Source organism: Oncorhynchus mykiss, chromosome 7 (genome assembly GCF_057628025.1).
Source record: "Oncorhynchus mykiss isolate SJ-2025 chromosome 7, ASM5762802v1, whole genome shotgun sequence".
In the NCBI taxonomy this organism is placed as follows: domain Eukaryota; kingdom Metazoa; phylum Chordata; class Actinopteri; order Salmoniformes; family Salmonidae; genus Oncorhynchus; species Oncorhynchus mykiss.
Genome location: NC_143028.1, coordinates 20,149,108 through 20,175,868, shown reverse-complemented (window position 1 = coordinate 20,175,868; position 26,761 = coordinate 20,149,108). Strand labels below are relative to the sequence as shown.

General features: G+C 48.5%; 1 protein-coding gene across 5 annotated transcripts in view; it reads left to right on the top strand.

Annotated features, from left to right (window-relative positions):
- Positions 1–26,761, top strand: part of LOC110527565 (uncharacterized) — a 75,938-nt gene that overhangs the window by 39,518 nt on the left and 9,659 nt on the right. Inside the window, exons 3-15 of one of the 5 annotated variants that reach the window (XM_036983049.2) lie at positions 2,079–2,201; positions 2,945–3,050; positions 3,260–3,882; positions 4,909–4,998; positions 5,304–5,378; positions 11,476–11,553; positions 16,555–16,714; positions 20,061–20,182; positions 20,488–20,553; positions 20,663–20,806; positions 24,678–24,788; positions 26,094–26,192; positions 26,489–26,621. In XM_036983049.2, the coding sequence (XP_036838944.2) occupies positions 2,079–2,201; positions 2,945–3,050; positions 3,260–3,882; positions 4,909–4,998; positions 5,304–5,378; positions 11,476–11,553; positions 16,555–16,714; positions 20,061–20,182; positions 20,488–20,553; positions 20,663–20,806; positions 24,678–24,788; positions 26,094–26,192; positions 26,489–26,621 (1,930 nt within the window). Of the gene's footprint in view, positions 1–2,078; positions 2,202–2,944; positions 3,051–3,259; positions 3,883–4,908; positions 4,999–5,303; positions 5,379–10,439; positions 11,116–11,475; positions 11,554–16,554; positions 16,715–20,060; positions 20,183–20,487; positions 20,554–20,662; positions 20,807–24,677; positions 24,789–26,093; positions 26,193–26,488; positions 26,622–26,761 lie in introns of those variants that run through there. The other 4 variants (XM_036983054.2, XM_036983053.2, XM_036983055.2 and 1 more) reach the window with 4 other exon arrangements.

Below are 26,761 nucleotides of genomic sequence, written 5' to 3'. Positions count from 1 at the left end.
CAATTGAGCTCGAAATGCTGATATTGGATCAGTTTGCGGGTCACACACACACACACAGCTTTTATTTTCGTGACATGTCAGGAATTTTTGGTGACTAAAAATGTTTGACTATTAAAAATCATATTTTCTTCAACACTAACCCCAAAACCATAAACCTAACCCTTAAGCTTAAAATAGCATTTGAACAAATTCAGGACATGAAAAAAGTCTGGCCTTTTAAAATAAAAAAATGTTTTCCTACCCTGTCAAGACATTTGGGTGAATTGTTAGGGCGTTGGGGTCCTGATAAGGCAGGAAAACAAGTACGCACACCGTATCAAAAGCAGGGGTCATCTATGTACCCATGGAGGGTCCTGCTGTCTGGTACAGTCCCCCATCAAGGGGCTCACAGTACGTTTAGGGGGAAACACTATACCCCCTGGGACACCAATGAGATGACGTTAGGCCTGAGCTTCTAACTCTTCCATCTGACTGGGCTGCTATCAGACCTGGCTTCAAATACTATTTGAAAATCATTTCAAATACTTGATCTGTGCTTGATTGAGCTCTCCTGGTGCAATGGAACCCATAGAATAGGCCCCAGACTGCCAACCCTGCCTGCCTGGCACTCTAGGCAGGCTAGAGCAAACGCTCAAAGTATTTGAAAAATTTCAAATATTATTTGAACCCAGGTCTGGCTGTTGTAGGGGTTAATGTACTGTAGGAACACAGGGTAATATTGTGGGTATAAGACTGGGCCTTTTGGTGTCTTTAGGTGACTTTGTCACACACTGCTGCCATGCCACTGAGCCTGGGATCCTGTGTCGCCGTGTGTGTGCTTGTTTCTGTCTCACCCCTCACTAGTTGTGCTCTCAGAGAATTGTGTGTGTGCGCGCGTAGAAAGATGACAGCGGGGAGCGTGGACATTGAAATTTGTGGTTACGGTTTAGTGGTGGAGGGTGTGCGTCCGTGCTCGTGGATGTGACCATGTGTGAGGGAGTGTTTCCTTGTGTCCCACTGTGCGCGGCCCTTCCTCCCCATGTCCTCGTGTAGCCTGTCAGTAGATTAAGATAAGACTGGATTCCTCTGACGAGATCCTATGCCGCTTCCCCCCCCCCCCCCACTAAACTGTCTCCCTATCCAACCAGGAAGTGATGCAATAGGAACAGGATGTGATGGGGTCACTGGTCATACTTTTAATGGTATCAGAAGAGGATGTGAAGGGGTCAGCTGTTAGTCAGATATGCTTCTGTCTGTCCGAGGTTGGAGTGGATCAGAAAGGAGTGGGGTTCGAGATTGGTTTAGCCACAGATTGCGGGTGGTGGTTAGGGAAGGGGCTTCAAGTTCGGGCTTCTGTGACGCATGTACGTGCGCACGCACACCCCTAGGGGCTTTAAAGGCTTGTAGTGTCACTGGCTCAAGTTCTACCGGTGTGGCTTTGAGTCACGACCCTGCACATGATTTAAACACTTAAGTCATTATCCCAGCAGTGGAAAAGGTGGGAAATCTATACAAACGTCACCTGTTTTCTGATCTGTCCACAAGAGGGCGCTCTGTCATTATCATTAGACGGCACGATGAGGCTCTGTGAAACAGAATACCATGGCTGCGTCCCACGTGGCACACCATTCCCTTCATAGTGCATTACTTTTGACCAAAGCCCAAGTACACTATAAAGGGAATAGGGTCATTTCAGTGCTCATTACCGTACGAAACAGCCAAAGCAGTATAGGTAGCCACTCGTGGGGAATAGGCTCAACTCAGTAGGCCTTCCAACGGCAACCAGCTTGTGGAATACTGTACCTCTGGCAGACACAACAGGGAATAAATAGCCTACTGCCGCTGCGCGGCCCTATCCCTCCACGTTGTAGAGCTCTTTTGGCGGTTGCCACGGTAACATATTTTAGAAGGTTGCCGTGGTGAAGGTGTGGCTTCATCGCTGCCACTGTGCGATTTTAGAATTCTCTCTCGGTAAATGTGTGCACGTATGCATGCGTGCTCTTGAATTGAACTATTTAATTGGTTTTGATTGTAGTGTGATTTTTCTATAGTCAAATGATGTTGTGTTTGTGTGTGTGTGTGTGTGTGTGTGTGTCCAGATGGCAGATATGTCTGACGACGAGCTGGACCACGGGGGAGTGGAGGAGGACAGTGATAAGGAAGACCAGGACCTGGACAAAATGTTTGGAGCCTGGTTGGGAGAACTGGACAAACTCACACAGGTATTGCAGTAGGGGAGGATGGGCGTATCCTGGCAACCATATCCTGGCAGCCATGTCATGGATACCATATCTTGGCAATGGTGTCCTAGCAAACCCTATCCAAGTAATCATATTCTAGCAACAATATCATAGTAACAGTACCCATGCAACCATGTCCTAGTAACTGTAACCGTATCCTGGTAACCGTATCCCGGCAACCATATTATCCTAGTCACCACCCCTCCCACCCTTTCGCTAAGTCATGTTAGCTTTCTTCCACTTCCTTCAAGCCTGTTAAAGTCTGGTTTTGTATTGTTATGGATCAAAGACAATGCGCTGGTACTTTGGCAACTAGTAAGCATTTTTTTAAACCTCCTGCTTTGGGCTGGATTGTTTCATGTGTAGTTCATACATGCGCAATCTATGAGCAGCCATTAAATCCTTAGTTTGAAAACGACTGTTTCCTGGAATCTGTTGTGGCCTTTTTCCCTACATTTACCCCCACGTGCGGCCAGTCCCCCAGCAATTTGAGTTTCAGCCAACGAGCTTCAGCCCCTCGCCATTTGAGTGACAGCTAGCAAGACACACAGACAGTAGAGCGAGAGGGCAATGATTTTGTGACGTAGTCCGCAATTTTTTTTTGGACCACTTTTGGCTAGTGTGCACTACATTCAGCACTAGTGGCCGGAAAAAGTATACAAAAGTATCAGACAAATATCTTTTAAGATGGTGGTGATTTTGATGGCGTGATTTATCCTCTACAGAGCCTGGATGACGGGAAGCCACAGAAGCCAGTCCAGAAGGCTCCCCTCAGACAAGAAACCAACATGGCTAACTTTTCTTACCGCTTCTCAATGTACAACATCAATGGTAAGACGCACACGCTCAGACCTATATGCCCTACCTACTTCCTGCAGAGCAATGGTGTCTGTGACATGCCTGTGTGACCCACAACACCACGGCTATACTGCTGTGCAGAAGTACCTTTTCAACGGGCACGCTTTCATGAAATCAATCTTCTTAGCGTGTGTATACAACAGAAGGTGGATTCACACTCCCCTTTCCCCCCCTCCTTACAGAGGCTCTGAACCAGACGACAGAGACCGTAGACCTGGATGCCCTGATGGCTGACCTGTGCTCCATCGAACAGGAGCTCAGCACCATCGGCAAGCCCAACACCGGCACCGCCCGCCAGGCTAAATGTCAGCAGCGAGGCCTGGGGGGTCGTGGCGCCAGTGCCAAGCAGACTGCCAGCGGTGGAGGGGGTAGCAGCGGGGGCAGCACCAGCAGTAGTACCCGGGCGTCACCGGCCTCCACCGTCCGAGGGGGCAGCTCCAACTCCCACGGGCGCCCGTCGGCATCGAACTTCTCGCTGGACGACATCACGGCCCAGCTGGAGCAGGCGTCGCTCAGCATGGACGAGGCGGCGCACCAGACTTCGTCCTCCTACTCCTCTGCCACCCTCCGGCGCCCCTCGGCGGGTTCCTCGCCCTCGCAGCACCGGAGGACGGGCTCGGTGGGCGCGGTCAGTGAACACGAGGCGGGGGGCCACTCCTCGAGGTCCAGCGTTAATTCTGCGTCCGCGTCCAGCATGGACTCTCTGGACATCGACAAGGTGCTGTCTCGGACAGCAGGAGGGGCCGAGCAGGACGGGGAGTCCCAAGGGAGTCCCCAGCCACCACAGGTCCCAGCCAGCACCGAGGTAAGTCACACCGCACTCATACCGACACTCCAATCTTCACAACCCTGTCTTCCCAATTATTTCATGAACAGAAGGATCTCTTAGTGAAACATTACCGCTGACAGGTTGTTCATTTCTATCCTCTCTGTCGTCGTCTGTATGAGAGTCAAGCCTGCAAACAAGGCCCAGTTATCTCAGCCTATCAGAGGCCCTTTTTCATGTACAGGCTTTTAGTTTGGGCAGGGTAATGATGGCCGTTAATGGGGCATTGTGGGACTTCCTTTATGCAGACTAAAAGGGTGGGTAGCCTATTTGGATTATGACAGTGAAAGGCTGTTTGGTTAGGGGGGACGATACACTGCTGCAGTGGTTTGTTTGTTCCAACATGATGAATGGTATGATGATGTGTGTGTGTGTGTGTGTGTGTGTGTGTGTGCGCCCTCTGGAAACCACCCTCTCTAGTTCCCTGCATGGTGCACTTACACTGCATGCTGTTTTCAAGTCCTGCTGCATGCCAAATGTGCACCGTACAACTCCTTGTATTACATTAGTTTGCTATCCGCGTAACACACGTTGTTGTGCGCGTGTGTGTGTGTGTATACACCACCCATTGGAAAGTGTGGTATTTCTAGTACAGTGAGGGAATGTATTGTAAATCCCTGAAGTCTGCATGTGTGATGTGGATTACAATGTATCTACTGAACCTGTCTGGCTGTCAACTCAACCTGCTTGACTTAGGTACGGGAACTTAGTTTAGGTTTACAAGACGGATAGGAGAAAATATATATATATATATAGATATATATATGCCACTTAGCAGAGGCTTTTATCCAAAGTGACTAACCGTACAGTGCGTGCTTACATCCAGTATGGAGTACGTTGTCACTAATTGAACCCACAGCCGGGCATTGCTAGTTCCACTCATATAGACTCGGTATGCGATGGGGAGACTGAAGAAGTGGAAAGTAAAGCCCCCCGTCCCCATGCATGTTAACTGTGTGTGTTTGCATCCTCTCTGCACCCATAATGCACCTCCCCGTTTCCCAGCATGCCTCACTACTGCGACGGGCCAATGGTAAGCCGGCCAGACGGCAGCTTGACTTCACCTCACGGGAGGGTGAACTGGATCTGGACACTGTAAGTGTGTGTGTGTGTGTGTGTGTGTGTGTGTGTACAGGTGAGGGTCAGCGAGCACCTTCAGTGATCACAGCAGTATCCTCTTTAGAAAGTGTGCCTTTGATAAATTCTCTCTCTTCCCCCGTCCACAGCTATCTAGTATGACCACCACGATCAGTGCTCCAACTATTGGACCTCACCTGCTTCCACCCTTTAACCCCCCCCCCCCCCCACACCACTCTTCAAAAGCATTTTTTTAATGAGCCATTGAGAATCATTGCCCTGACTGTCTTACCTGTTTCTCTCCTCACCTCTGCGCCACCAAGCACTCCTATCTGGACAGAGAAACGTCCCTCATTCTGAAAAGCATTGCAGGGAAGCCTTCTCACCTGCTGACCAAGGTGACGCCTCATTCGCTTGCCTGTGCTTGAACCACGCCTCTTTTTACCATCTCCCTAAGCTCCTCCCACGGTGCCAACACCCACCCACAATGCTCGATTGACCTGATTGGCTTGTTTCACTTGTATCTCATCCTCCCGGAGCTTTCTTCTCTCGCCTTTCTCCTGCATGCAGCCCCCCCGTTTAAATCTCTTCCGTTATCCATGTTTTTGTCTTGTTCCTCCCTGTGCTGATGTGTCCATTTGATTCCCTGCACTCCTTTTGTCTAGTAGGGGGAAGAAATGCAGGACAGGTAACTGGCGCTGCGGCTCAGTACAGTTTTGCACTCTATCTAACTTCACGGTCATGACAGTCTTGCGGTCAGACCTGGGTCATGTACACTTATGTGAAATACTTTCAAAATGTTCTTGACTTGATTTGCCTGGGACAGTAGTACCGGCATGATCCCGAAAGTGCTAAATCAAGCACGGCTTTTCTTGAGTTAGAATTTGAATGTACTTGGCATGTGTTTGACCCGAATCTGGAGTGTTGGTTATAATAACCCCTTTACATCTGGGCTGCGTTCAGTTGCCATGTGCCCGAGCTTAGAGAAATGGAGCTGGATGTGTGTGTAACTGTGAACGCTCCCTTTTCTGTTATGTTTTTGATGTGCGAGCCGCTAATAATGCTATGGTATAAACCGGTGTTCCTCAACCTGCGGTCCACGGGCCGGGTCTGGTCCTTGGGTTGTTGGTTAGTTGTCTGACACTGATTCTGTCAACTTTCCAGTGCTCGTTTCAATGGAAGTGGTCAACCAGGGAAGAATGGTCGTTTTACGTATTAAAGTAGCTTGCAGCCGCCCGGTCCAAAAAAGGTTGAGAAACACTGGTTTCGAGGTTGGTGTCGATTCCACTTCAATTAGATCATAACAGGAAGTTAACAGAGATTCCGATGTTCTTCATTGTTTCTTACAGAATTGCAATAATGTTAGTGGAATTGACCCCAACCCTGTCTGGTATGGTAAGCATTGTTCTGAAACTAACAGGAGCCAAGGCGTTTACGTGTTTTCCTCCTCATGGTTGACAAAAGGCTACTAAGCTGAAAACGTCAATGATTTTGACCTGACCCGACCCTCCCCTCCAAAGCTAAAGAGAAATAACAAGCCGAGTCATAGGTTTACTGACTGGTCTGGTGCAGTGAAGTGACACTGAGGGAGATTTCCATGAAGAAAATAAAGAGCAGTATGTTGTTGAAGATATTTGTCCCCCAAAAAATTGCTGGCCTGTTTTATTTGAATCGCCTAATCCTCTTTTAGGGTTGGAAAAGGTTGCTCTCTCCCCCTCTCTGTGCTCCACGATTCTCTTCTCTCTCTGTCTCTCTCTCTGTCTCTCTGTCTCTCTCTCTCTCTGTCTCTCTCTCTCTCTCTCTCTCTCTCTCTCGTTTTATTTATCTGTCATCTTTAGTCTAGAACCCTCCCTCCCACAGCTTTTCACAGTAAAGTACATTCTTGGCATTTGTTTGCTGGTTGATTTCGTCCTAGGATACACGGAGAGCAGTTGGCGATAGATACTGTCTTTGAGGGTGAAGTATGGCGATGTACTGTATATCTGTCAATGCTGCAAATTACCACAGTTTTTGACCAAAATCTATCTCCGTTGTGATGCTTCGACGTTGTTTTAGATGCACAGACCCAGGAGCGTTTGTTTTCGGCGTTCCTTCATTTAGCGCGAACGCTAGCCAAGGCTCTACTCAAATGAAGACCCAAAACAAATTCGTCAAGCACTTTTTAATTTATGCGGAAGGCCTAAATTATCCTAATGTGTATGGGAACGGAATTATGCAGTCATTCTCAGGGGGAGTTTCCTGTATCGCTGCTCATTTGAATATTATGGATGCCAACACTGGAGGATTGCGGGTAGGAGGAGGCGCGCACCTCTGTATGTCTTCTGACATAGTATCTCAAATTCTTAAACACACGTACAAACACAAAATTCGTCTGCCCCCGAATTTCATGGCCAGGACCTTGGGGCCATATGATTTAATTGACTAATTATGAAGTTGTACTAGTCCAATGTAGCACGCGGCTATTTGTTTCTGAGCAGTTTTTAAGCCAACCGTCTGTGTCTGCGTTCAGAATGCCATCCAAATGGGTTTAGAGGGAGAGCGAGAGAGTGCCTGAGGTGTGGCAATGGGAGGTTTTGTATGTCAGTGTTACACAGCTCTTTTACTCTCTCACACACACACACACACACACACACACACACACACACACACACACACACACACACACACACAGAGACGGATAGATGTTTCACCACACTATCCCTTCTCCCCTGCTTCATGAGCCAGAATAGAACTACCAAGAACAGAGAACTGTAGATGGGAAGAGGGATGGGGAACAAGGGAGAGGGATGGGGAACAAGGGAGAGGGATGGGGAACAAGGGAGAGGGATGGGGAACAAGGGAGAGGGATGGGGAACAAGGGAGAGGGATGGGGAACAAGGGAGAGGGATGGGGAACAAGGGAGAGGGATGGGGAACAAGGGAGAGGGATGGGGAACAAGGGAGAGGGATGGGGAACAAGGGAGAGGGATGGGGAACAAGGGAGAGGGATGGGGAACAAGAGACGGGGAGAGGGAGGGGAACAAGAGACGGGGAGAGGGATGGGAACAAGAGACGGGGAGAGGGATGGGAACAAGAGACGGGGAGAGGGATGGGAACAAGGGAGAGGGATGGGGAACAAGAGACGGGGAGAGGGAGGGGAACAAGAGACGGGGAGAGGGATGGGGAACAAGGGAGAGGGATGGGGAACAAGGGAGAGGGATGGGGAACAAGGGAGAGGGATGGGGAACAAGAGAGAGGGAGGGGAACAAGGGAGAGGGATGGGGAACAAGAGACGGGGAGAAGGAGGGGAACAAGGGAGAGAGATGGGGAACAAGAGACGGGGAGAGGGAGGGGAACAAGGGAGAGGGATGGGGAACAAGAGACTGGGAGAGGGAGGGGAACAAGGGAGAGGGATGGGGAACAAGAGACGGGGAGAGGGAGGGGAACAAGGGAGAGGGATGGGGAACAAGAGACGGGGAGGGGAACAAGGGAGAGGCAGGGGAACAAGAGACGGGGAGAGGGAGGAGAACAAGAGACGGGGAGAGGAAGGGGAACAAGGGAGAGGGATGGGGAACAATAGACGGGGAGAGGGAGGGGAACAAGAGACGGGGAGAGGGAGGAGAACAAGAGACGGGGAGAGGGAGGGGAACAAGAGACGGGCAGAGGCAGGGGAACATGTGAGAGGGATGGGGAACAAGAGACGGGGAGAGGGAGGGGAACATGTGAGAGGGATGGGGAACAAGAGACGGGGAGAGGGAGGGGGAACAAGGGAGAGGGATGGGGAACAAGAGACGGGGAGAGGCAGGGGAACAAGAGACGGGGAGAGGCAGGGGAACAAGAGACGGGCAGAGGCAGGGGAACAAGAGACGGGCAGAGGCAGGGGAACAAGAGACGGGCAGAGGCAGGGGAACAAGAGACGGGCAGAGGCAGGGGAACAAGAGACGGGCAGAGGCAGGGGAACAAGAGACGGGGAGAGGCAGGGGAACAAGAGACGGGGAGAGGCAGGGGAACAAGAGACGGGGAGAGGCAGGGGAACAAGAGACGGGCAGAGGCAGGGGAACATGTGAGAGGGATGGGGAACAAGAGACGGGGAGAGGGAGGGGAACATGTGAGAGGGATGGGGAACAAGAGACGGGGAGAGGGAGGGGGAACAAGGGAGAGGGATGGGGAACAAGAGACGGGGAGAGGCAGGGGAACAAGAGACGGGGAGAGGCAGGGGAACAAGAGACGGGCAGAGGCAGGGGAACAAGAGACGGGCAGAGGCAGGGGAACAAGAGACGGGCAGAGGCAGGGGAACAAGAGACGGGCAGAGGCAGGGGAACAAGAGACGGGCAGAGGCAGGGGAACAAGAGACGGGCAGAGGCAGGGGAACAAGAGACGGGCAGAGGCAGGGGAACAAGAGACGGGCAGAGGCAGGGGAACAAGAGACGGGCAGAGGCAGGGGAACAAGAGACGGGCAGAGGCAGGGGAACAAGAGACGGGCAGAGGCAGGGGAACAAGAGACGGGCAGAGGCAGGGGAACAAGAGACGGGCAGAGGCAGGGGAACAAGAGACGGGCAGAGGCAGGGGAACAAGAGACGGGCAGAGGCAGGGGAACAAGAGACGGGCAGAGGCAGGGGAACAAGAGACGGGCAGAGGCAGGGGAACAAGAGACGGGCAGAGGCAGGGGAACAAGAGACGGGCAGAGGCAGGGGAACAAGAGACGGGGAGAGGCAGGGGAACAAGAGACGGGGAGAGGGCAAGACCGGCTTTTTATAGGTGCAGCAGAAATTCCTTTTTCAGCCTCCATGGAATCCTGTTAAAATGCAGTTGGAGAGTGCCAGCAGTAGAGAAGGTGAGATATCTATTTACTGAGGAGGATGCAGGAAGCAAAGTGCTGTGGAGGAGGACACGGAGAAGGGGGTTCGCAGTCCAAAAGCTAAATTAAGCGTGACTGGGATTGACTCCATATTTTAATCCTCCATTGGTCCTTTGAACCCTTACACACACACACACACAGATACATACACACGCCACACTGAAAGCCTGTCTCTGCGTGTTGCCTTTCTTGCATTACACCGCCACTCATGCAGAAAGGTAGTCTGGGTCATGGAGGGGGTGCCCAGATAAGAGGCTTGGATCTTAATACCCCAACCCCTCACTACCCTAATACCGCTCCCTGTTTACTGTTGTCGGGGGGGGGGGCAAAGCTGCTCACAGCTACCCCTGCACTGATTGGATAAGGCGGAAGAGGGTCTGGTGAACGGGTCCCCCTGGTTGGCGAGAGGAGAGCGGGTACACATTGTGACGGGACAGAGGGGTCCTCTCTGTCGCCAGCCGGTGAAGGGGTTCTCCTGTTTGTGTGGGGATTATGGCTTCGGCGATTGGGCACGCTCCCAGGACTCTGCAGCTGTTCGCGAGGATGGAAGGGGGAGGGGCGTCTCGTCTCTGAGTTAGAGGGGGTTAGTCGTGCTCATCTTGTGCGTGCATGCCGGTGTGTGCGTGTGTCAAGGAGCCTGTACTCTCTCACACACTCCACTCCGGTCTTGCTTTCCTGGCTGTAGCATGTCAGAGGAGGGGTGAGTGGAAGCAGGTTGAAGTCTCTGCGTTGGTCTCATTCATTGGTCTCATGGTCCCATTCATCTAGACTCAATTAGGGTCTTGGAAGGAGAAGATCGGGATTTTTGGAATGGTGACGTTCCGACATCGGGGGAAACTATCTATTTTTTTGTGTGGTATCTAGGCTTTCTCTATGTACTATGTTAAGCGTCTTTGTTGTTGTGGTTGTTGTTTTGTAGTGGAGGGAACTGACTCTTTTAGGACCGGCTTCATATCTTCCGCAGATTCTTGCCATTTGGGGGATCCTCCACTATTGTGTCCCATCCCCCGTGTGGCGAGACCAAGGGGATTTCCCGCATCTCGGCTTCTGCTCTAGTCGAGAGAAAGAGCGAGAGGGCGATTTAATGGGGAGAGAAGGATGAAAGAGCGGCCATCTTTGAGAGCTTTTTTTTTTTTTTTTTTACCAATGGAGCATTGGAGCACTGGTGATTTAGGGCTACCTACTGTTGGGTTGGAGTCGGACGTGTTGGGCTGATCTGTGTGTGGGAGGACACGCGCGTTCTGTGTTGTGGTGGCTATACCAGAGATGGAGGTGATGTCGTCTTGCTGGAGAGGCCAGGTAAACGATTACAGAGCCATTGATGGAATGCACAGTATGTATACGCTTAAGCATCATTTGTCAATGACTGAGTGGTACTGACTGGTGAGGTGTGAGCGATATTGGTCTCAATCTGGCAAAGGGAGTTCAGAGGGCATCAACTGTCTGCCCTGCGATGAGGAGAGAGGTATGGAAAGAGTAGGAGAAGGTGCTTGAGGAGGAGGTTGGCTCAGTATTGAAGGCTCCTGTTGGTTTTTGTGCGTGTATCTGTTTGGCCATTTTGTGTGTGTGTGTGTGTGTGTGTGTGTGTGTGTGTGTGTGTGTGTGTGTGTGTGTGTGTGTGTGTGTGTGTGTGTGTATTAACTGTTGCTCTGTGTCTAGGAGGAGCAGGGGGCCAAAGTGAAGGCAGAGAAGATCCGAGTGGCCCTGGAGAAGATCAAGGAGGCGCAAGTCAAAAAGGTAAGGTTCTGACCTACACCCACGTGCAACCGGATACCGTGTTGTTCTACAGTACGTCCTGTCCGTTCCCACTGTGATGCATAGTTCCGGAAGATCCTCTCCATATCTGCTTCAGATTCACTGTGTGAACTAACTTCATTAAGAGAGATGCTAAGAAAAATAGGTCATTGCAGTGTTTGAGTGCATGTGCCTGTTTGTTTGTGCGTGGTGTGCATTCATGCCCGTGTCTGAGAGGGCGAGCGAGAGACAATCAGACATTTTGCACTGGCATCTGTAAGACTCCTTGTCCTTTTGGGTTGATATAAACAAGTCTTGTTTTCGTGAACAACTGGAGTCCTTTTGCACTCTGTTCCAGTCAGTGAATTGGTTCTGTGAGCCACACCAGGCACCGGTTTCAGGCCATCGGGCCATTTCACCAGTGTGGGTGAGCTTGAATGAAGTGCAACTGCTCTGAATGAAACGGCTCTGTTGAACACAGTGATGTGCTCTTATTCTCCCAGTACATTATGGAGAGAGTAGACCCACCATTTCGGTCCACACTGACTGATGTACGCCAGCTTCTAGATTAAATTGATCCATTTCAGGAGAAAATTACACAAGATATTAGCATGCAAAGATTGTGCCCTCTTCAAATATGTTGGTGTGTAACGTCACTGTAGAAACACGCTGAATCAAAGATGGCCGCTCTTTCATCCGTTTCTCCCCTTTTATCGTCCTCTCGCTCTCTCTCTCACTGTGTGTTAAATGTGTAGGACACAGAAAAATATGACATTTTTGTGAATGTTGTTTCGGAATGGTGTGTGTTGTTGAATTTGCTTTATATTACCGTGTTGCAATATAAAATGCAGCAAAGATTGACCGTTGCATTGAAACTGATTTCACCTCCACTTTGCTGGAGGCTAGGATTGTTTTTAGGAGGGCAGGATTTGGACTCGTATGATTTTAGAATGGGAGGATTTGTTTTTTTTTGGGGGGGGGGGGGGGGTCTATTGAAGCGGCCCTAATCGAACCCTATTGACTATATAGTGCACTACGTTTGACCAAAAGTAGTACACACTGTATAGGGAATAGGGTGCCGTTTGGGACTCAACCCACGACTGTGGATGTAGGTCAAACTCAATGGATGCCCAAGTCTCGGACACAGCCGCTTCCTGGCTACAGTTTGGTTTAGAGATCTATTTGATTGGCTCTGCTAACTTAGTGATTTGATGTTGCAGTCCCTGTGGGAGAGGATTACTGAGCACTCCCATGGGCGCTGGCTGTGTGTTTCTCCCGACCATGTCACACACGCTCACAAGCACGTACACACACAACAAATGTTTTATTGTCCCGTACACCGGATAGGGTTGTTTTACAGCGTCAGCCAAAGAATTACGGCGCCCCTGGAGCAAATTAGGATTAACTGCCTTGCTCAAAGGCACATTGTCGGCTCTGGTATTTGAACCAGCAACCTTTTGGTTACTGGCCCACCACTCCAACCCCCTACACTCACACTGCTGGGGCTAGGGGAGCCCGGTTGTGACACAAGGGGGATTTTGTCGCAGTGGTATTAAGTCTCTCTGGGGTGCATTCAAACCAGCGCTGGAGACCAGGACTGCAGCAGGACAGGGGCCTGAATTTGTTGAACATTGTATACGTTAGACATGTTTTCTAGATGGCAGCATGGAGACAGGACTAAGTTCAACTGAAGACCGTTTCAATCTTTGGAGCCGTGCCATTTTTAGATCCACTTGGTAAATACACTGGTGGCTGTGTCCAAAACGGCACCCTATTCTCTATACACAGTAGTTGCACTACCTCTGAAAGGCGCTGGTCAAAAGTAGTGCACTATATAGGGAATAGGGTGCCATTTCAGATGCAGCCTGTATTTAACCAGCATGTTGTGACACTATACTACACACTGTGGCATAAGGTGCATATCACAGGTTCATATCACATCCTCAATAGTTGTCCTTGGGGCACTGAAACATCCCTCTGAAATTGGTTTCATATCAACAATTATGTTATGAAGTAGCCTGGTCCCAGATCTGTTTATGCTCTCGTCCCCAGGCTCCAGTATCTGGTGCATAGAGCCTGGTAACACTGTGCCACAAAGTGGGACTTGACAGCGAGCCTGTTACGGCTGTATTAGATGGCACTTGAAAGGGGTGTGATTTAAAGTCGAGGTAGCCTGATACGGCTGTATTAGATGGGACTTGAAAGGGGTGTGATTTAAAGTCGAGGTAGCCTGATACGGCTGTATTAGATGGGACTTGAAAGGGGTGTGATTTAAAGTCGAGGTAGCCTGATACGGCTGTATTAGATGGGACTTGAAAGGGGTGTGATTTAAAGTCGAGGTAGCCTGATACGGCTGTATTAGATGGGACTTGAAAGGGGTGTGATTTAAAGTCGAGGTAGCCTGCTACGGCTGTATTAGATGGGACTTGAAAGGGGTGTGATTTAAAGTCGAGGTAGCCTGCTACGGCTGTATTAGATGGGACTTGAAAGGGGTGTGATTTAAAGTCGAGGTAGCCTGCTACGGCTGTATTAGATGGGACTTGAAAGGGGTGTGATTTAAAGTCGAGGTAGCCTGATACGGCTGTATTAGATGGGACTTGAAAGGGGTGTGATTTAAAGTCGAGGTAGCCTGATACGGCTGTATTAGATGGGACTTGAAAGGGGTGTGATTTAAAGTCGAGGTAGCCTGCTACGGCTGTATTAGATGGGACTTGAAAGGGGTGTGATTTAAAGTCGAGGTAGCCTGATACGGCTGTATTAGATGGGACTTGAAAGGGGTGTGATTTAAAGTCGAGGTAGCCTGATACGGCTGTATTAGATGGGACTTGAAAGGGGTGTGATTTAAAGTCGAGGTAGCCTGCTACGGCTGTATTAGATGGGACTTGAAAGGGGTGTGATTTAAAGTCGAGGTAGCCTGCTACGGCTGTATTAGATGGGACTTGAAAGGGGTGTGATTTAAAGTCGAGGTAGCCTGCTACGGCTGTATTAGATGGGACTTGAAAGGGGTGTGATTTAAAGTCGAGGTAGCCTGATACGGCTGTATTAGATGGGACTTGAAAGGGGTGTGATTTAAAGTCGAGGTAGCCTGATACGGCTGTATTAGATGGGACTTGAAAGGGGTGTGATTTAAAGTCGAGGTAGCCTGCTACGGCTGTATTAGATGGGACTTGAAAGGGGTGTGATTTAAAGTCGAGGTAGCCTGATACGGCTGTATTAGATGGGACTTGAAAGGGGTGTGATTTAAAGTCGAGGTAGCCTGCTACGGCTGTATTAGATGGGACTTGAAAGGGGTGTGATTTAAAGTCGAGGTAGCCTGATACGGCTGTATTAGATGGGACTTGAAAGGGGTGTGATTTAAAGTCGAGGTAGCCTGATACGGCTGTATTAGATGGGACTTGAAAGGGGTGTGATTTAAAGTCGAGGTAGCCTGCTACGGCTGTATTAGATGGGACTTGAAAGGGGTGTGATTTAAAGTCGAGGTAGCCTGCTACGGCTGTATTAGATGGGACTTGAAAGGGGTGTGATTTAAAGTCGAGGTAGCCTGATACGGCTGTATTAGATGGGACTTGAAAGGGGTGTGATTTAAAGTCGAGGTAGCCTGATACGGCTGTATTAGATGGGACTTGAAAGGGGTGTGATTTAAAGTCGAGGTAGCCTGCTACGGCTGTATTAGATGGGACTTGAAAGGGGTGTGATTTAACCTGTCTGCGCACCGAACCCGTTAGTTAGCGGGCTGAAATTCGACAACATACGGTGATCGCTGCATAAATAGTCATATTAAACATTCATGAAAATACAAGTGTCTCACATGTATCGAAAGCCTAGAATCTTGCTAATCCAACTGCGTTGTCAGATTTAAAAAAGGATTTACTGCGAAAGAATACGATGCGATTATCTGAGGATAGAGCCCCATTTAAAAACAACTATTTCAACCAGCACAGGCGTAACAAAATCACAAACTGCAATAAAATAAATAGTTTACCTTTGACGATCTTCCTCTATTTGCAATCCCAATGCTCATTGTTACACAATGAATTGTCTTTTGTTTGATAAAATCCATTTTTATAGCCTAACACGAAACATTTTGTGAACCGCTTGTGTCGTGAATTCCGTCTCATTCCATTTTCGACGACACATTCAAGGTAAATACACACACAGAACGTGATTTTTCCAGTCGTGTTTGGTTTCATTGCAATCAACTGGTTTGTTTGTAACACAATCAGTTGATTGCAATGAAACCAAACACGACTGGAAAAATCACGTTCTGTGTGTGTATTTACCTTGAATGTGTTGTCGAAAATGGAATGATGGGTCATTTCGCGGGACGTATTGACTGAAAGAAACCGATTTGAAGACAACAAGTAATGACATCATTGTGCACCAATGATATGACCGCTGTTTCGTTGATTCTGACTGTATTTTAAAGTCGAGGGAGCCTGCTACGGCTGTATTAGATGGGACTTTGATAAATGGCAAATCACCAATTAAAATAAACATATCACATTGACCATATTATTTTGGGGAAGCCCAATTTGAGTTGGTGCATATAACGTTTTTGTGTGAACTATTTGTAAGATATGTACTTTCAGATTTTCCAAACTCACGTCCTTGTTTAAATCACTTCTGCTCCGTGCGCTCTGAAGTCCACAATGTAGGGGGGAGGTTTTAAGGGTTATGCTAGATGGTGATAGACAAATAGATCAGCCAATTAAAACCAGCGGTTGTTTAGTCCGCTCCTGCCATAGACTTCCAGTCAAGTCCCGTTTTGAGGCGCTGTAAAAACCTGACAGTTCAACCGAGAGGGAGGCAGCTGGTAGACGAGGTTAAGTTCTTGCTCACTTCATTGCCGTCATTCTCAAAGCCAAACGTTCGTTATGACAAAGATTTGGCATGATGGCACAAGCAGACTGGCACTCAGGCTAGTGAGAGAACTGTTCTATACGAAGTGCCTGACCGTTCTGCACCTCTTCTTCCTCCTCATCCCTCTTCGTCGTCGTCCTCCAGCTGGTGATCCGGGTGCACATGTCGGACGAGAGCTCCAAGACCATGATGGTGGATGAGAGACAGACTGTCAGACAGGTGCTGGACAGCCTGCTGGACAAGTCTCACTGTGGCTACAGCCCCGACTGGTCACTGGTGGAGACCATCAACGAGCTGCAAATGGGTATGTATATACTGGCAACGATGCTGGGAATATACTGGGGGAGAGTGAGATATTGAGGAGGGAGAGAGAGATATTGAGGAGGGAGAGGGAGATACAGGGTTATACTGGGGGAGAGGGAGATATTGAGGAGATACAGGGTTATACTGGGGTAGAGAGAGATATTGAGGAGGGAGAGAGAGATATTGAGGAGGGAGAGAGAGATATTGAGGAGGGAGAGGGAGATACAGGGTTATACTGGGGGAGAGGGAGATATTGAGGAGATACAGGGTTATACTGGGGGAGAGAGATATTGAGGAGGGAGAGAGAGATATTGAGGAGGGAGAGAGAGATATTGAGGAGGGAGAGAGAGATATTGAGGAGGGAGAGAGAGATATTGAGGAGGGAGAGAGAGATATTGAGGAGGGAGAGGGAGATACAGGATTATACTGGGGGAGAGTGAGATATTGGGGATGATACTGGGGAGTGAGATATTGAGGAGATACTGGGGGAGAGTGATATTGGGGAGTGAGATATTGAGGAGATACAGGGTTATACTGTGGGTGAGTGAGATACAGGGTTATACTGGGGGAGAGTGAGATATTGAGGATGATACTGGGGTTGAGGGAGATGTTGAGGAGATACAGGGTTATACTGGGGGAGATGGAGATATTGAGGAGATACAGGGTTATACTGGGGGAGAGTGAGATATTGAGGATGATACTGGGAATATACTGGGGTTGAGGGAGATATTGAGGATGATACTGGGAATATATACTGGGGTTGAGGGAGATATTGAGGAGATGCAGGGTTATACTGGGGTTGAGGGAGATATTGAGGAGATACAGGGTTATACTGGGGGAGAGTGAGATATTGATGATACTGGGAATATACTGGGGTTGAGGGAGATATTGAGGAGACACAGGGTTATACTGGGGGAGAGGGAGATATTGAGGATGATACTGGGAATATACTGGGGGAGAGGGAGATATTGAGGATGATACTGGGGGGGAGGGAGATATTGAGGATGATACTGGGGGAGAGGGAGATATTGAGGATTATACTGGGAATATACTGGGCGTGAGCGAGATATTGAGGATGACACTGGGAATATACTGGGGGAGAGTGAAATAATGAGGATGATACTGGGAATATACTGGGGGAGAGTGAAATACTGGTGGATATACTGGTGGAAACTTGGGGGGAGATATTGGGAGAGAGTGCGGCGTACTGAGCCAATGTGGACACTCGGACAGTGTCAACTTGTAGTGTTGTCTAGGTAGTAGCTGGTATTGTAACCGTTTGTGTTTTCAAGACTGTCCGTGAATGTCTCTGCAGCTGTTCATCTGTCTGTGATTGAGTGAGTCAGGGACGGGCGCCCAGCCTTTCTAATGATAGAGGAAGCACTCGTGGTAGGTGCAGGCTACATGGTTATTTAGGCTGCTAGAGGAAGCACTCGTGGTAGGTGCAGGCTACATGGTTATTTAGGCTGCTAGAGGAAGCACTCATGGTAGGTGCAGGCTACATGGCTATTTAGGCTGCTTAGAGGAAGCACTCGTGGTAGGTGCAGGCTACATGGTTATTTAGGCTGCTAGAGGAAACACTCGTGGTAGGTGCAGGCAGCATGGTTATTTAGGCTGCTAGAGGAGGCATTCGTGGTAGGTGCAGGCAGCATGGTTATTTAGGCTGCTTAGAGGAAACACTTGTGGTAGGTGCAGGCTACATGGTTATTTAGGCTGCTAGAGGAGGCACTCGTGGTAGGTGCAGGCAGCATGGTTATTTAGGCTGCTAGAGGAAGCACTCGTGGTAGGTGCAGGCTACATGGTTATTTAGGCTGCTTAGAGGAAGCACTCGTGGTAGGTGCAGGCTACATGGCTATTTAGGCTGCTTGAGGAAACACTCGTGGTAGGTGCAGGCTACATGGTTATTTAGGCTGCTTGAGGAAACACTCGTGGTAGGTGCAGGCTACATGGTTATTTAGGCTGCTAGAAGAAACACTCGTGGTAGGTGCAGGCTACATGGTTATTTAGGCTGCTTGAGGAAACACTCGTGGTAGGTGCAGGCAGCATGGTTATTTAAGCTGCTAGAGGAGGCACTCGTGGTAGGTGCAGGCTACATGGTTATTTAGGCTGCTAGAGGAAGCACTCGTGGTAGGTGCAGGCTACATGGTTATTTAGGCTGCTAGAGGAAGCACTCGTGGTAGGTGCAGGTTACATGGTTATTTAGGCTGCTAGAGGAAGCACTCGTGGTAGGTGCAGGCTACATGGTTATTTAGGCTGCTAGAGGAAGCACTCGTGGTAGGTGCAGGCTACATGGTTATTTAGGCTGCTAGAGGAAGCACTCGTGGTAGGTGCAGGCAGCATGGTTATTTAGGCTGCTAGAGGAAACACTTGTGGTAGGTGCAGGCTACATGGTTATTTAGGCTGCTAGAGGAAGCACTCGTGGTAGGTGCAGGCTACATGGTTATTTAGGCTGCTAGAGGAGGCACTTGTGGTAGGTGCAGGCAGCATGGTTATTTAGGCTGCTTAGAGGAAGCACTCGTGGTAGGTGCAGGTTACATGGTTATTTAGGCTGCTAGAGGAAACACTTGTGGTAGGTGCAGGCTACATGGTTATTTAGGCTGCTAGAGGAGGCACTTGTGGTAGGTGCAGGCAGCATGGTTATTTAGGCTGCTAGAGGAAGCACTCGTGGTAGGTGCAGGCTACATGGTTATTTAGGCTGCTAGAGGAAACACTCGTGGTAGGTGCAGGCAGCATGGTTATTTAGGCTGCTTAGAGGAAGCACTCGTGGTAGGTGCAGGTTACATGGTTATTTAGGCTGCTAGAGGAAACACTCGTGGTAGGTGCAGGCTACAGGCTACATGGTTATTTAGGCTGCTTGAGGAAACACTCGTGGTAGGTGCAGGCTACATGGTTATTTAGGCTGCTTAGAGGAAACACTCGTGGTAGGTGCAGGCTACATGGTTATTTAGGCTGCTTAGAGGAAACACTCGTGGTAGGTGCAGGCTACATGGTTATTTAGGCTGCTAGAGGAAGCACTCGTGGTAGGTGCAGGCTACATGGTTATTTAGGCTGCTAGAGGAAACTCTCATGGTAGGTGCAGGCTACATGGTTATTTAGGCTGCTAGAGGAAACACTCGTGGTAGGTGCAGGCAGCATGGTTATTTAGGCTGCTAGAGGAAAAACTCGTGGTAGGTGCAGGCTACATGGTTATTTAGGCTGCTTAGAGGAAACACTTGTGGTAGGTGCAGGCAGCATGGTTATTTAGGCTGCGTCACACATGGCACCCTTTCCCTTCTATAGTGCACTACCTTTGACCAGGGATTGAACCATGTTTCACACACACTCCCTCTCTCTCTCTCTGTCCTCAGAGCGGATCTTTGAGGACCATGAGAACTTGGTGGAGAACCTACTGAATTGGACCAGAGACAGCCATAACAAACTGATGTTCATCGAGCGCATCGAGAAATATGCCCTCTTCAAGAACCCCCAGGTAAGACCTTGGAACTAGGAAATCCCCTTCCAATGTGTTGTGTGTACACTACTCACACAGCTTTAGTGTAGAGTACACACACACACATTTCTTATGCATGCTAAGAGCCCTTGAGAGTGCGTATGTTTAAGAAGTAGGTTGTGACTGAATAATGCATTGGACATGAGAAGGCTAGGCGAGAAGGCTAGGCGAGCCAGCTCGCCTGGAGGAGTGTGTGATCTGCTGTTTTCAACTGGTGTCTATTTCTCCTTTGCTTTCCTCTGTTTCTCTTTCTCCTTCTCTCTATTTTCCCCGCTTACTTACAGAACTACTTGTTGGGGAGGAAGGAGACCTCTGAAATGGCCGATAGGAATAAAGAGGCCCTACTAGAGGTGAGACGCACGCATACATGCGCGCACACACACGGTCTCTCCCACACTACCACACACATCTCTCTCGCGCTCTTTAGATTACACTAATAACGACGATGTGTTTGTGCAGGAGTGTTTCTGTGGCAGCTCAGTGTCAGTACCAGAAATCGAGGGAATCCTCTGGCTAAAGGATGATGGGAAGAAGTCGTGGAAGAAGCGATACTTCCTGCTGCGCGCATCAGGAATCTACTACGTGCCGAAAGGCAAAGCTAAGGTTAGCCACCCACTGAATACGCCAATCGACTGCTGATGTAAAAAGGGCTTTATAAAATACATTTGATTGATTGGATTGTGTGTGTCTGTGTGTGTGTGTGTGTGTCCCTGATTGTGTGTATTGGGTTCACATGTTCATGAGAAACAGATCCACCCCATCGCTCTGGTATTTCCTGTTTCTGGATATGATGACACAGGACTCCACAGGGATCGACCGAGCATGTGCCTCTTCTCCTATTGCATCATGGGTCATTGGTTACTCCCAGAGACCAATATTTCTCAACCGCAAATCAAATCACAGTTTTTATTTGTCACGTGCGCCGAATACAACAGGTGTAGGTAGACCTTACAGTCAAATGCTTACTTACAGGCTCTAACCAATGGTGCGAGGGAAAAAAAAGGTGTGTAAGTAAAGAAATAAAACAACAGTAAAAAAACATTTAGAAAAAAGAGTAGCAAGGCTATATACAGACACCGGTTAGTCAGGCTTATTGAGGTAGTATGTACATGTGGGTATGGTTAAAGTGACTGCATATATGATGAGCAGAGAGTAGCAGTAGCGTAAAAGAGGGGTTGGGGGGTGGTGGGACACAATGCAGATAGCCCGGTTAGCCAATGTGCGGGAGCACTGGTTGGTTGGGCCAATTAAGGTACTATGTACATGAATGTATAGTTAAAGTGACTATGCAAATAAGATAAACAGAGAGTAGCAACAGTGTAAAATAGGGGTGGGGGAAGAACACAATGCAAATAGTCCGTGTAACCATTTGGTTACCTGTTCAGGAGTCTTATGGCTTGGAGGTAAAATCTGTTGAGAAGCCTTTTTGTCCTAGACTTGGCACTCCGGTACCGCTTGCCATGCGGTAGTAGAGAGAACAGTCTATGACTGGGGTGGCTGGGGTCTTTAACAATTTTTAGGGCCTTCCTCTGACACCGCCTGGTGTAGAGGTCCTGGATGGCAGGCAGCTTTGCCTCAGTGATGTACTGGGCCTTAGGAACTACCCTCTGAAGTGCCTTGCGGTTGGAGGCCGAGCAATTGCCGTACCAGTCAGGATGCTCTTGATGTTGCAGCTGTAGAACCTTTTGAGGATCTCAGGACCCATGCCAAATCTTTTTAGTTTCCTGAGGAGGAATAGGCTTTGTCGTACCCTCTTTACGAGTGTGTTTGGACCATTCTAGTTTGTTGTTGATGTGGACACCAAGGAATTTGAAGCTATCAACCTGCTCCACTACAGCCCAGTCGACGAGAATGGGGACGTGCTCTGTGCTCCTTTTCCTGTAGTCCACAATCATCTCCTTAGTTTTGGTTACGTTGAGGGATAGGTTGTTATTCTGGCACCACCCGGCCAGGTCTCTGGCCTCCTCCCTATAGGCTGTCTCATCGTTGTCGGTGATCAGGCCTACTGTTGTGTCGTCAGCAAACTTAATGATGATGTTGGAGTCGTGCCTGGCCATGCAGTCGTGGGTGAACAGGGAGTACAGGAGGGGACTGAGCACGCACCCCTGGGGAGCTCCAGTGTTGAGGATCAGCGTGGCAGATGTTACTACCTACCCTCACCACCTGGGGGCAGCCCGTCAGGAAGTCCAGGATTCAGTTGCAGAGGGGGGTGTTTAGTCCCAGGTTCCTTAGCTTAGTGATGAGCTTTGAGGGTGCTATGGTGTTGAACGCTGAGCTGTAGTCAATGAACAGCATTCTCACTTAGGTTTTCCTTTTTGTCCAGGTGGGAATGGGCAGTGTGGAGTGCAATAGAGATTGCATCATCTGTGGATCTGTTTGGTCGGAATGCAAATTGGAGTGGGTCTAGGGTTTCTGGGATAATGGTGTTGATGTGAGCCATTACCAGCCTTTTAAAGCACTTCATGGCTACAGATGTGAGTGCTATGGGTCTGTAGTCATTTAGGCAGGTTGCCTTTGTGTTCTTGGGCACAGGGACTAGGGTGGTCTGCTTGAAGCATGTTGGTATTACAAACTCAATCAGGGACATGTTGAAAATGTCAGTGAAGACACCTGCCAGTTGGTCAGGATATGCCCGGAGCACACGTCCTGGTAATCAGTCTGGCTTGTGTATGTTGACCTGTTTAAAGGTCTTACTCACGTCGGCTATGGAGAGCTTGATCACACAGTCGTCCGGAACAGCTGATGCTCTCATGCATGCCTCAGTGTTGCTTGCCTCAAAGCGAGCATAGAAGTGATTTAGCTCGTCTGGTAGGCTCGTGTCACTGGGCAGCTCGCGGCTGTGCTTCCCTTTTGTAATCTGTAATGGTTTGCAAGCCCTGCCATATCCGACGAACGTCGGAGCCGATGCAGTATGATTCAATCTTAGCCCTGTATTGACACTTTGCCTGTTTGATGGTTCGTCGCAGGGCATATCGGGATTTCTTGTAAGCTTCCAGGTTAGAGTCCCGCACCTTGAAAGTGGCAGCTCAACCCTTTAGCTCAGTGCGAATGTTGCCTGTAATCCATGGCTTCTGGTTGGGGTATGTACGTACAGTCACTGTGGGGACGACGTCCTCCATGTACTTATTGATAATGCCAGTGACTGATGTGGTGTATTCCTCAATGTCATCGGAAGAATCCCGGAACATGTTCCAGTCTGTGATAGCAAAGCAGTCCTGTAGTTTAGCATCTGCTTCATCTGACCATTTTTTTATAGACTGAGTCACTTCCTGCTTGAATTTTTGCTTGTAAGCAGGAATCAGGAGGATAGAGTTGTGGTCGGATTTAACAAATGGAGGGCGAGGGAGAGCTTTGTACGCGTTTTTGTGTGTGGAGTACAGGTGATCTAGAATTTGTTTCCCTCTCGTTGCACATTTAACATGTTGATAGAGATTTGGTAGAACTGATTTAGCCCCATGTGGAGTGTGTATATGCTTTAGCTTTTAGCCCAGGGTCGTGTTCAGAAGGCATGAAACGGAAGTAAACCTTGGACTTGTTTTTTTTCAAAATGTTTCCCCATTTTGAGGTTAGGTTAGAACCCCCTGTGATGTTAATTCTGCAATGAGTGAACCAGTAATCTGATAAGATTTGTCACGTTGTTGGCCAAACAGTGAGTATTTCAACCTCTGCTTGAATGAATACCTTATCAAACCAGTTTGGCCTCTAGGCATGGGCCTCGGCCAGTCTGTAACCAGTATCATATTATCAATTATATGTCAATATGTCTCTACTCACTCTCCTCTCTCTCCCTATAGACTTCTCTAGTCTAAAGCCTCAGACAATTTATTTAACGTTTTGCAAAAATTGGCCGAGCTTTTATCTTACTGCTGTTGAGTTGCAATAGTAGAAGGCACAAGGAGTATTTAGATATTTGGTAGTGCATGGGCAGTTTTCCTCCTGTCATTCACTGACAGACCTACAGAGCTGTTTAACCTGTCAAGAAATGTCCAGTTATTCAACTGTCCCGTTAATCAACTGTCCCATGTTCGCTAGGTAGGTAAGTTAGGCTAACCAGCTGTCTGGAACAGCTGTCTAAATCTTGTAGTTTTCATGACCAGATTACATGCCCAGGGGCCTCGACCCCAAGAGGGCCCCCATTTTTTATTTTGTTTAGACACTCCGGTATCATATCAACACACAAGACATGGCTAAATGTGTTGAATTGCAAGAAATTAGCTTTGAAACTATGAAATGTTCTCTGCCCAATGGCAAAATGTGTAGAATTTCAGAAAATGACCTTTAAAACTGCAAAAGATTGGTGACAGTTTGGGGTTGTAAGGTTGACGTTTGTTACAATGCAGATAAACAACAATATCCATCCGGACCTTCTGTCACCTAGGAAATTATGTGACCGGACCTTCTCAGAGTATTTGATTACCCGTGCAATATATGATATAATCAATCATATATGAATCCTGTCTCTCCCTCCATTTAGGCCTCCAGGGACCTGGTATGCTTTCTACAGCTGGACCACGTTAATGTGTACTACGGCCAGGACTACCGCAGCAAGTACAAGGCCCCCACAGACTACTGCCTGGCCCTTAAGGTAAGATAACAACCCCCCCCCCCCCGTTCGTGGAGAATCGATTAGGAACATGGGCTAACTCATTTTTAGACAAGGGGTGGCACATTTTTAGAGTAGAGATGTTGCGGTGAGCCTGGACAAGCCCATTAAGATGGATCTGTTGTGTGAGTGGATGTGGTCCCGGGGGGGTCTGGGTAATGATATCCTTTGAGGCCACTCCTTTCTAAAAGCACAGACCCTGAAAAACACCAAAAATAAAAATAAGTGTTAATGCGCCACTCTCCTATATTATTAATGTTGACCCACCTATCTTTAGCTGTAGTCAAACTAACAGGCACAAAGGCAATTATCAAGGGTGGTTTTGGAATCGATGTCTTTACTGGAACGGAACGATCAGGGCCGGTCCTGGCCGCTCTGCCGCCCAAGGCGAGACAGAAAATGTGCTGCTCTCAGTAAGACTCATAGTACTAGTAAGGAAATGACTTTGAAAAGACGTCTAAAATAAGTGTTTTCCAGACGTTGAAGTGCTGAATGAACGTTGAAAATATATGTATTTTCCGGACGTTGAAATCCGTTCTGAATGAAAGTTGAAAAGACGGAATTTATAGCTGCCTATGTTTAGGACAAATCAAGGCTGGTCTAGACCGGACAAAGTCTGAACATGGACATCTATGATTGGTTTGATTCGGTCCGGACCGAACCAAAAACCTGCGTAGGTGGAAATCCAGGCCGGTCCAGACTGCACAAAAAAGGCGCCTGGACAGGGCCAAAAAAACGAATCCAAAAGGCGTCGGTGTTGGTCCGTGCTTATTGAGGTATCGCCCGAAAGTGTCACCTGGAATGGAACTTTAGGAATGTCCATCTGTGGTGGGCCTACCGTTTGTAAATAAGACGGCCGGTCCGGACAGATCTGAAAAATACATTGGTGTCGGTCCAGGCTTACTGGGGTGCAGCCGACCATGTGGCCCGCAATGGAATTTTAGGAATGCCCGTTCGTGTGGAAGGCCCAATGTTTGTTAAAAATAAAACGCCCGTTGCATTGGCTTTATTAGTCCCGATTCCTGTGAGTAATCAATTTGGCTGTTTAAGCTCTGAATATCAGCTACCCGACTTTATCCGGAGGCGTTATCCTGAACCCATTTGCAATGTGTTTACACAGCGGGAAATGCAGAATTATTTCCTTTTTTGCTATGATCAGCCCATAAAAAAGGTTCGGATACAAACTTGAAACCATTGATTGGCCATTCCTCCTCCTAGGAACAAAGTGAAACTACATGTGTTGTGTTGTCATGGTAACACGTCATGTGCATGTCTCTGTGTGTTCAGCACCCCCAGATCCAGAAGAAGTCCCAGTACATCAAGTATCTGTGCTGTGACGACGTCAGGACCCTCCACCAATGGTTCAACGGCATTCGCATCGCCAAGGTAAACCTTAACATCCACGTCACTCTTAAACATGACTATTAGAGGCTATATAACTTTTTCTCTCAAGCCAAAAGGGGTCTCCTAAACTAAAAGCTGACTTAAAAATAAAAAATACAAAAAGTTTGTTTCCCTTAACTTAAGATTGTGTTTTACAAGATACGACATTGGTCAATATTAAATTATATATGAACCATGCGACCAAAATACAACATTCAATGTGAACAATTATCAACTGCGCTTCTCTTTTAATAAACAACCGTGACCTCTCTCTTTCCCCCACGGTGGCGGTGATGTAGTACGGGAAACAGCTGTATGTGAACTACCAGGAGGCCATGAAGCGCACGGAGGCGGCCCACGACTGGTCCTCCCTCTCCACCTCCAGCATCCGCTCTGGCTCCAGCTCCGGCTCCGGCTCAGCCAGTCTGCCCGGTGAGTCAGCCTTCCAGGGCTTACAACTGGTCTGGGATCAGCTGCTCAAGTCCACGGTGGTCCACTGAGGCTTAATGGTAATGGCTGGGGGACTGTGATCCGGGATCAGCTTGGTAACCAAATCGAATTGACCTCGATTT